Below are 10,122 nucleotides of genomic sequence, written 5' to 3'. Positions count from 1 at the left end.
GCAAAGCAATTACATTAAATGGCAAGCCTTTCCATGCTGCACACACTTCTCCTCAGCAAGCATCGAAGCAGACTCATATAATACATTTGTTAGAAAACATGAAAAGTATTTCATTATCTTAAGTACTATTATTCAAAAGTAATCAACAGTAATATTTTTGCTAGCTACTAGCTAGTTACTAATTAGCTAGCTATCTACTAGCTAAGTAGCTAGCTACGCTCTGAACCAGAGCTAGTGAGGATCAGCGCTAGTTCGGGCCAGAGCTAGGTAGCTACTAGCTATGCCCTGGACCAGAGCTAATTAGTGCAGACCAGAGCTAGACCAGAGCTAATTAGTGCGGACCAGAGCTAGCTAACTACTAGCTACATTTCAGATGAGAGCTGGACCAAAGCTAGCTAGCTAGCTATTAGATACACCCTGGATCAGAGCTAGTGCAGATGAGCACTCTTAAGCTACTAGCAACACTCTGGAACAGAGCTAGTTAGTGCAGATCAGAGCTATCTAGCTAGCTACTGGCTACACCCTGGGTCAGAGCTAGTTATTGTGAACCAGAGCTAGCTAGCTACAAGCTATGCCCTAGACCAGAGCTAGCGTGGACCAGAGTTACTAGCTATGCCCTGGACCAGAGCTAGTGTGGACCAGAGCTAGCTACTAGTAACAGTAATATTCTTAGATAGTCTGAATAAAACAGTTCTGAATTACAAAAAAATACAGGTAAAGATGTTTTTATTGTCACATACATTGGATAGGTGCAGTGAAATGTGGTGTTTTTCAGGGTCAGCCATAGAAGTACAACACCCCTGGAGCAAATTAGGGTTCAGTGCCTTGCTCAAGGGCACATAAACAGATTTTTCACCTTGTCATGGCCTTAAATACTTACTACATAACTTCTGCTTATTAGCCTCTATTATTGATAATTCTTCAGTAATTAATAATTGTTTCATAACAACAAGGAAAATTCATATCACTTTACATCAGTATTTAGCAGCTACATACAAACTACTAACAGATTATTAATGTGTTCTTACCTGTTCATTGCAGTATTATTCCCTTGTTGTCCAGACGTTACCGTTATTTCAGCACTGTAAACTGAAGTGCTACCGAGTCCAGCTAACACGGAGAGCAGAACAGAAAAAAAAGTGTTTGTGTGATTAACTGCCTCTTTTGACAATCCTCTCCTCTTTACCTCCCTGCTTTACTCTGTGCCATTGTTCGAGCCTGAGCCAAATGAAGACACACTAGTGTTTTATATTTTCAATTATATCTCGACAGTTCGGCTTTCATCAGATGTCTTCTCTTCTTCTCTGTCAGCGTCTCACAGATTATTTTCCTCTGATTATCCCCTTGTTACCTGTGAATCACTATGCCACCCGACCTGTCTGTCTGTCAGGTAAACCAAACCATGTATTTTCATAAAGATTAGCATTTAAAAAAATATTAAATACTTCTCCTGCATTGTCATTAAAAGGAAGGTAACAATCAGACAGAACATTTTTGAGCGAGCCTTGTGTTTTGAGTTCTGGTCAAAGATTTTCTGAGAACTCGATCTGTTAAAGGGGTCTACTTGCGGGAGGTAAGGAAGCGGTGTTTAAATGGTAATGCTTTATTTTTGTCCAGGATAATGCAGAGAAAGCACATAAAATTACAGGTAATGCTTGCACAGGAACTGTCTGAAGTACAGAAAAGTCCCCCCCCCAAATGAAAAATCATACATACTGTATGGAACATAATACTGTATTAACATACAAGTTTTGTCAGTGGAATTTTCGTTATTTTCATTTGTTCAATGTTCATTGCTATGCAGGGTGCAAATTGTAGGGGGGATGGGGGGATTTCCCCCCCCCCTGCTTGAGTCATACCCATTTCTAAAGGGTTATATGTATTTTGGTAGATTGGTTTGATCTGATGCTTTTACTGTAGTACCAGAGAAACTTGGTGTGCCATATTGTAAATATGTAAATACACAGTACTATATGTGGAGTGTACTTTAGAGGGATTCTGCATGGCTCAGACATGTTAACACTACATGAAGCCAACATTCATCAATATAATAGCAAAATATTTTCAACTCAATAGTCCAAACATTTATTTTCATCTTCATAACCATACTGCAGGTACATATAAATCCCTCTAGTGTATGTTATTATCATCTTTTAGGTATTGTATCACCGGAGAAGAATATTAGACAGCGATTGTTATAAAGACATTAATTAATTCAACATTGACATTTTTAAGAATATTTACAGTCCCATGAATGACAGTATCAACACCTTTCAATGTCTATATCATTAACACTTCTGTGTCATATCACCAGTACCTATACTGAACAAAAATATAAACACAACATGCAACAATTTCATTGATTTTACTGAGTTACAGTTCATATGAGGATATCAGTCAATTTAAATAAATTCATTCGGCCCTAATCTATGGATTTCATATGACCGGGAATACAGATATGCATCTTTCGGTCAGATACCTTTAAAAAAAATGGGCCTCACAATGGGCCTCAGGATCTCTTCATGGTATTTTGTTGCATTCAAATTGCCATTTGATAAAATACAATTGTGTTCGTTGTCCGTAGTTTATGCCAGCCTATACCATAATCCCACCATCACCATGGAGCACTCTGTTCACAACGTTGACATCAGCAAACTGCTTGCACACACGATGCCATACACATGGTCTGCGGTTGTGAGGCTAGTTGGACGTACTGTACATTCTTCAAAAGTGATGTTGGAGGCAACTTATTGTTGAGAAATTAACATTCAATGCCAATTGCACACTCCCTCAAAACTTGAGACATCTGTGTCATTGTGTTCTGTGACAAAACTGCATATCTTAGAGTGGCCTTTTATTGTCCCAAAGTGCACCTGTGTAATAATCATGCGGTTTATTCAGCTTCTTGATATGCCACACCTGTCAGTTGGATGGTTTATCTTGGCAAAGGAGAAATGCTCATTAACAGGGAAGTAAACAAATTTGTGCACAACATTTCAGAGAAACAAGCTTTTTGTGCGTATGGAACATTTATGGGCTCTTATTTCAGCTCATGAAACATGCGACCAACACTTTACACGTTGTGTTTATATTTTTGTTCAGTGTAGTATATAAAAAACAACACCCAGTAAAACAAGAAAAAACAATACATGGACGAATTGATAGAATATTTTTTTATCTTCTCCACATTTTGGTCAGCCATCTTGTTTTGACAGTTGCTGGGGGTCTTTTACTGCATGTGTGTGTAATGCACTATGAATGTAATTAATGTCTCTAGGGCTCGGAAGGCATTTCTGTACTTCCTTAATAATCAGATTCACTGGATAAGTCCAACATTGAGAAGGTCCGGGGGTGGACAGATGGACCTATATGAAATACTCCTTTTGGTTTTCACTTAGTACGTTCTGTGAGGTGGGCTCGCTGTGGAAAGGGTACTCAGGACTGTCTGCCTCAGGTTTGATGCTTTTTGGTTCTTGGCTGTGGAACGTCTCTTTCCGTCGATACAGGAACCTTACCATTATTGCCAACGCAGACAGAATCACAAATATTACCACAGCAATCACACCTGCAGAGGAGTACAACACATTGAGTTATGAAACAAGACAAGGGCACATATTTCAAATCAAAATGAATTCACATTCACTATTCCTTATGTTGTTACAGAAAAAATGCACTTCGACAAGAGAAGAGGGTTTTTTGGAGAACACTAAAGAATTCTAACTAGCAACTAATTATGATCATTTCACATTGTGTAACTGTGACATCTGCATGGGTTTCAGAAGCAAAGACAGAGAAAGCACAGTGGCTTTGAGACCAGATTAATGCCTTTCTCATCTCCAAGTTTTGTTCCGTGAAATCTGTCTATGGCATGGGAGCCTTAACAGAAATAATATGCCAATTTATCCTGTGGGTATTTCATTGCTATTACCCAGCCTGTCTGATTTCTGTTGCTAATCTAAACTCTAAAAGGCATTACACAAGCTTCTGAAAGCCGTAGTTCATCTCTGTGCAAGGCACGGCACAAAGAAATCCAGTTCAATTCTCGCAAATGTCGCAGGCATTCATTTCATAAACCTTAGCTACAGTCCTTGTACACTGCTATGCTATGCATGGTGCATTTCATTATCAAGAGAAAATAATATATCTTATTAGGAAGCCAGAATACGGCCAGACCCAATTTAATGGTATATTACAGTGGTTTTAAAATGACAAAGTATTTGAAGATAGCTGTAAAAAGTTCCTTAATCAGCAAATAATTTATTTAAACGTTTAATTAGTTTTGCTGTCCTTTGTGCATTTGGCACTGAATCAGCCTGTATAAGGATGACTTTGAACTACTTTCTACATTCCAGCAATTGTAACGGATGGGAATTAATCAACCTTGACTTTGAATCTGTGGCGATAGTCGCTTAAAACTTTTGTGATGTGATGCTGCAAATATGCCATATCAATTGCTGAAATATTTCATTTATTTAATTAAAATTGTAATTATACAGTGTTGTCTCTGAGAAAAACAAATACAGTGCCCTCTGTAATTATTGGAACAGTGAAGCATTTTTTCTTATTTTGGCTCTATACTCCAAAAGTTTGGATTTGAACTCAAAACATGATTTGTGGTGAAAGTGCAGACTGTCAGCTTTAATTTGAGGTTATTTTCATCCATTTCGGGTATAGAAATTACAGCACTTTTTGTGCATAGTGCTCCCATTTTAGGGGAGAAAAAGTATTGAGACAAATTCACTTAAATGTGTATTCAAGTAGTAAAAAATTAAGTATTTGTTCCAATATTCATAGCACCCAATGATTACATCAAGCTTGTCACTCTACACATTTGTTGGATGCATTTGCTCTTTGTTTTGGTTGTGTTTCAGATTATTTTGTGCCCAATAGAAATGAATGATAAATAATGTATTGTGTCATTTTGGAGTAACTTTTATTGTAAATAACAATAGAATGTGTTTATAAACACTTCTACATTAATGTGGATGCTATCATGATTACAGATCATCCTGAATGAATTGTGAATAAGGATGAGTTAGAAAGTTACAGTCGCACAAATATCATACCCCCAAGACATGCGAACCTCGCACCATTACAATAACAGTGTAGGTTAGCATTTTTTGAGGGGTATGATATTTGTCCATCTGTAACTTTCTCACTCATTATGTAATTTCTAAACGGTTCACCAAATTTGGATGAAAATACCCTCAAATTAAATCTGACAGTCTGCACTTTAACCTCAGTCATTGTTTGATTTCACTTTTGAAATATATAGTCAAAAGAAGAAAAAATGCTTCAGTATCCCAAAAATGAGCCCTGTATCATCAACGTTCTCTATTTTAAATTTTTATTTTTTAACCAATTTGTAATAGTTACAGTCTTGTCTCATCGCTGCAACGCTCGTATGGACTCGGGAGAGGCAAAGGTCGAGTGTAACGCTTTTGGTTTGGAGACGTAGCGGAGTCAGGCGCAGGACACAGGTTGAGTTCCAAACAGTCTTGTTTACTCAAAAACCAAAGTCAAAATCTCCAACAGCAAAATAACAGGGTGAGGAGAAACACCTCCAACAACCACTGACAAAGAACAATCACGGACAAAACAGAAATGGAAGCCAGAGGGTTAAATAGGGAACATAATAGGGGAATTGAAAACAGGTGTGTATAATTAAGACAAAACAAAACGAACAAGGAAACATGGATCGGTGGCGACTAGTAAACCGGTGACGTCGACCGCCGAATGCCGCCCGAACAAGGAGAGGGGCCGACTTCGGCGGAAGTCGTGACATCGAGAGCCATCCCCCGAAACACAACCCAACCAAGCCGCACTGCTTCTTGACACAATGCACATCCAACCCAGAAGCCAGCCGCACCAATGTGTCGGAGGAAACACCATACCTGGTCAGCATGCACTGCGCCCAGCCCGCCACAGGAGTTGCTAGTGCACGATGAGACAAGAATGTCCCTGCCGGCCAAACCCTCCCTAACCCGGACGACGCTGGGCCAATTGTGCACCGCCCCATGGGCCTCCCGGTCACGGCCGGCTGCGACAGAGCCTGGACTCAAACCCAGAATCTCTGGTGGCACAGCTAGCACTGCGATGCAATGCCTTAGACCACTGCGCCACCCGGGAGTCCCAACTTTCTCTATTTTGACCAGAATAATTTAATACTTGCCATTATGTTGTTTCACTAAATACAACTATGGTTTATTATGACATGAGAAATATGTTCCTGTTACCTCCAATCAATGCAGAGTCACTCTTGATTGCATTAACTATAGGCTCACCAGTACCTAGTGTACCTGAATGATCTACAGCAGAGAGATACACAGAAAGAGAGACAGAGAAATAGAGAGCGAGAGACAGCAGAAAAAGAAGTAGAGATAGAGGAGAAAAGAAAGGATAAGAAAGACAAAAGAGAGAGAGGGAATCAGTAACAGAAGTCATCATCAGTCCATGCAGGGTTCATTTAATACTACGCCCTCAGTCATAAACTGCATGAGGATGACCAAATGAGAAATCTCTCTCGTACAAATTAATTAACTAATCTGCCACAGTGGAATCAGTTTCATTCTCAGTTAATGATCAAGGAAGATGGTGTACGTATTAAATGGGCCCTTGATAAAGTTTGAAAAGAGGTTCAGAAAAAAAAAGTAGATTCTCAAGTGGAGTTAAAGCAAAACAAAAAGCACTCAAACAGAAAGAGAGCGAAAGTCCCGCCCTTCACCAAAGACTCCACCCACCAGAATAGCTAGGGAGAACTTGAATCCTCCCCTCTTACCTGATAGGGGGTGTGTGGTTTCGGCTGGGTAGGGATTGGCTGGAGATGAGGAACCACAGGTGGACTCAGCTAGGGGTCCTGTCACTATGACTGGGCTGGTGTTTGGGTAGAGTAGCGCTGCCTTCAGTGGAGTGATGGAGTTAAACTGGACAACCGACAGACAGCCACTGAAACCCAGGGAGTTCAGCCTGGCAATCTCTGGATCCAGCTCACCAGACTCTTAACACACAAACGCATACGCAAGCACGCACACGCACAGAAATGCAGAAACAGTCAGTGAGATCCGATATAGTGATCAGTCTAGGGTAAAAGTAGTAGGATTCACTGCTCTCTCAGTGTATTATTGATTGATTTGGCAGATAGTCTAATTCATTGACAGCTATCAATAGCTGCTACTCCCCCTATGGACATTTTCCCCCCACACCCTCCCAATGGTCACTTACCTTCCATGCTGCTCCTCCTAGGGACATCCTCCCCCACCCCCCCAACAGACTTTTTCTCTGCCCCCACCCCAACGATATTCATCACTGTTGCAGTTGTTAATATGTATAGATGTTTTTCTTTCAGTTGGTCCCCACACACCCTCAATGGTCATGCTGCTCTCTTTATGGTCACCGCCCCGCCCCACAACCCCTCAACAGTCTTTAATCTGCCTCCACCCCAATTGACATTTATTTATTAATCACTGCCACAGTTGTTATGATGTATTATTTTATTTCACTTAGTCCTGCATGTTCGAGCTCAGAGCCTAAGATTTTCACTGGACACTGCAATCACACCTGCAACCCTGTACATAAGACTATTAAACACTCTGAATCTGAATCTAGACATGAAGAAGATAATGAGAGACCCCAGAAACACTGCCCCCATTTCACTGGCTTGGATCCAGTGAAACCCCATGTTTACCAGGGAAACTGGGTCACTGTCTTTTCCAAATGACCAATGACTATGAATTTAATGATGGGAATTTTCATGGTTATAAGTGCTCTTAAAATGAATGGGATGGAAGGCAGTGAGCTGATGGCATTGTACAGCATCACACTGTATCACACTGCTACTGTATCCTGAAGGTATCCTTCTTTCTTACAACAGCCAGATAGCTATTTCTCCTCAGTCAGACCTCATCGATATACTCTCATCTTTCTCTCTCTCCTTCTTTCTCTGGCTCTCTCCTACTCACTCTCTCTGCCTTTATCCCCTCTCTCGCTCTCTTACTCTCTGAGTGACTCTCTCTTTATCTCTCCCTCTCTACCTATCTCTCTCCCTTTCCCCTCCCCTCTTTCTCTTAGTCTCTCTATGACTCTCCCTGTCTCTCTCCTACTCCTCTCTCTCTCTCCCTTTCCCCCTCTCCTACTCCTCTCTCTTTCCCCCTCTCCTACTCCTCTCACCCTCCCCTCTGCATTCATTACAGGTCAATTTGTTAGAGTGATTGATGACAGGTGTTGCTGGGAAGGACACTGAAACCACTTTCATGCCAGCTCTCTGATCCTGATATGACACACAGACTGCAGCAGGGTGGAGGGGTTAGAGAAGAGCGAGGACCTGGTCACGTGTTAACATGGTTCAGGTCATCTGAGATACACTACACTCCCACAGAGCTCTGTGTGTGTGTGTGTGTGTGTGTGTGTGTGTGTGTGTGTGTGTGTGTGTGTGTGTGTGTGTGTGTGTGTGTGTGTGTGTGTGTGTGTGTGTGTGTGTGTGTGTGTGTGAAATAAAATTGTATTTGCCACATGCGCTGAATACAACAGTTGTAGACCTTACAGTGAAATTCTTCAGGGGGTACCAGTACAGAGTTAATGTGCGGGGGTACAGGTAAGTCAAGGTAACTGAGGTAATATTTACATGTATAGTAACAGTCAAAAGTTTGGACACACATACTCATTCAAGGAGTTTTCTTTATTATTACTATTTTCTACATTGTAAAATAATAGTGAAGGCATCAAAACTATGAAATAACACATATGGAATCATGTAGTAACCAAAAAAGTGTTAACAAATATTTTAGTTTTGAGATTCTTAAAAGTAGCCACCCTTTGCCTTGATGACAGCTTTGCACACTTGGCATTCTCTCAACCAGCTTCATGGGGTAGTCAATGGGAATGCATTTCAATTAACAGGTGTGCCTTGTTAAAGTTAAATAGTGGAATTTATTTCCTTCTTAAAATGCGTTTGAGCCAAACATCTGTGTTGTGACAAGGTAAGGGTGGTATACAGAAGATAGCCCTATTTGGTAAAAGACCGAGTCCATATTATGGCAAGAACAGCTCAAATAAGCAAAGAGAAACAACAGTCCATCATTAGACATGAAGATCAGTCAATCTGGAAACTTTTAAAGTTTCTTCAAGTGCAGTCGCAAAAACCATCAAGCGATATGATGAAAATGGCTCTCATGAGGACCGCCACAGGAAAGGAAGACCCAGAGTTACCTCTGCTGCAGAGGATACGGACGGTCCTTAGAGTTACAAGCCTCAGGAATTGCAACCCAAATAAATGCTTCACAGAGTTCAAGTAATAGACATCTCAACATCAACTGTTCAGAGGGAACTGCTTGAATCAGGCCTTCATGGTCAAATTTCTGGAAAGAAACCACTTCTAAAGGACACTAATAATACGAAGAGACTTTCTTGGGCCAAGAAAAACGAGCAGTGGACATTAAACCGGTGTTTAAAATGTTACATTTTTGGTTCCAACCGCTGTGTCTTTGTAAGACGCAGAGTGAGTGAATGGATGATGTCCGCATGTGTGGTTCCCACCGTGAAGCATGGAGGAGGAGATATGATGGTGTGGGGGTGCTTTGCTGGTGACACTGTTAGTGATTAATTTAGTAGGCACACTTAACCTCTCTAGGGTAGGGGGCAGTATTTGCACGGCCGGATAAAAAACGTACCCGATTTAATCTGGTTATTACTACTGCCCAGAAACTAGAATATGCATATAGTTGTTTGATTGATATAGAAAACACCCTAAAGTTTCTAAAACTGTTTGAATGGTGTCTGTGAGTATAACAGAACTCATATGGCAGGCAAAAAATTGAGAAGATTCCTTACAGGAAGTGCCCTCTCTGAACATTTCTTGGCCTTCTACACTCTCTTTATTGAAAACTGAGGATCTCTGCTGTAACGTGACACTTCCTAGGGCTCCCATAGGCTCTTAGAAGGCGGCAGAACGTTGAATGATGACTTTGCAGGCCATGGCTGAAAAACAGTAGCGCATTTGGTAAGTGGTCGATCAGAGAACAATGAGACTGGCGCACGCATGCACGAGAAGAGTCCATTTTAGATTTTTAGTCTTTGAACGAAAACAGGGTTTCCCGGTTGGAATATTATCGCTTTTTTACGAGAACA

The 10,122-nt window shown here is 40.8% G+C and overlaps 1 protein-coding gene across 4 annotated transcripts in view; it reads right to left on the bottom strand.

Annotated features, from left to right (window-relative positions):
- Window positions 1–1,587: 1,587 nt before the first annotated feature.
- The window catches only part of LOC106561104 (contactin-associated protein-like 4), a 206,707-nt gene continuing 198,172 nt past the window's right edge, over window positions 1,588–10,122 (bottom strand). For 3 of the 4 annotated variants that reach the window (XM_045688516.1, XM_045688535.1, XM_045688540.1), the window contains 3 exons: window positions 6,779–6,997; window positions 6,237–6,308; window positions 1,588–3,565 (listed from right to left, as the gene is read on the bottom strand). In XM_045688516.1, the coding sequence (XP_045544472.1) occupies window positions 3,366–3,565; window positions 6,237–6,308; window positions 6,779–6,997 (491 nt within the window). In that variant the 3' untranslated portion in view covers window positions 1,588–3,365. The remainder of the gene's footprint in view (window positions 3,566–6,236; window positions 6,309–6,778; window positions 6,998–10,122) is intronic. The other variant, XM_045688526.1, reaches the window with a different exon arrangement.

This window comes from Salmo salar, chromosome ssa01 (assembly GCF_905237065.1).
Source record: "Salmo salar chromosome ssa01, Ssal_v3.1, whole genome shotgun sequence".
NCBI classification, from domain to species: Eukaryota; Metazoa; Chordata; class Actinopteri; order Salmoniformes; family Salmonidae; genus Salmo; species Salmo salar.
The sequence above is the reverse complement of the archived record's forward strand: the minus strand, read 5'-3'. Positions and strand labels throughout refer to the sequence as shown.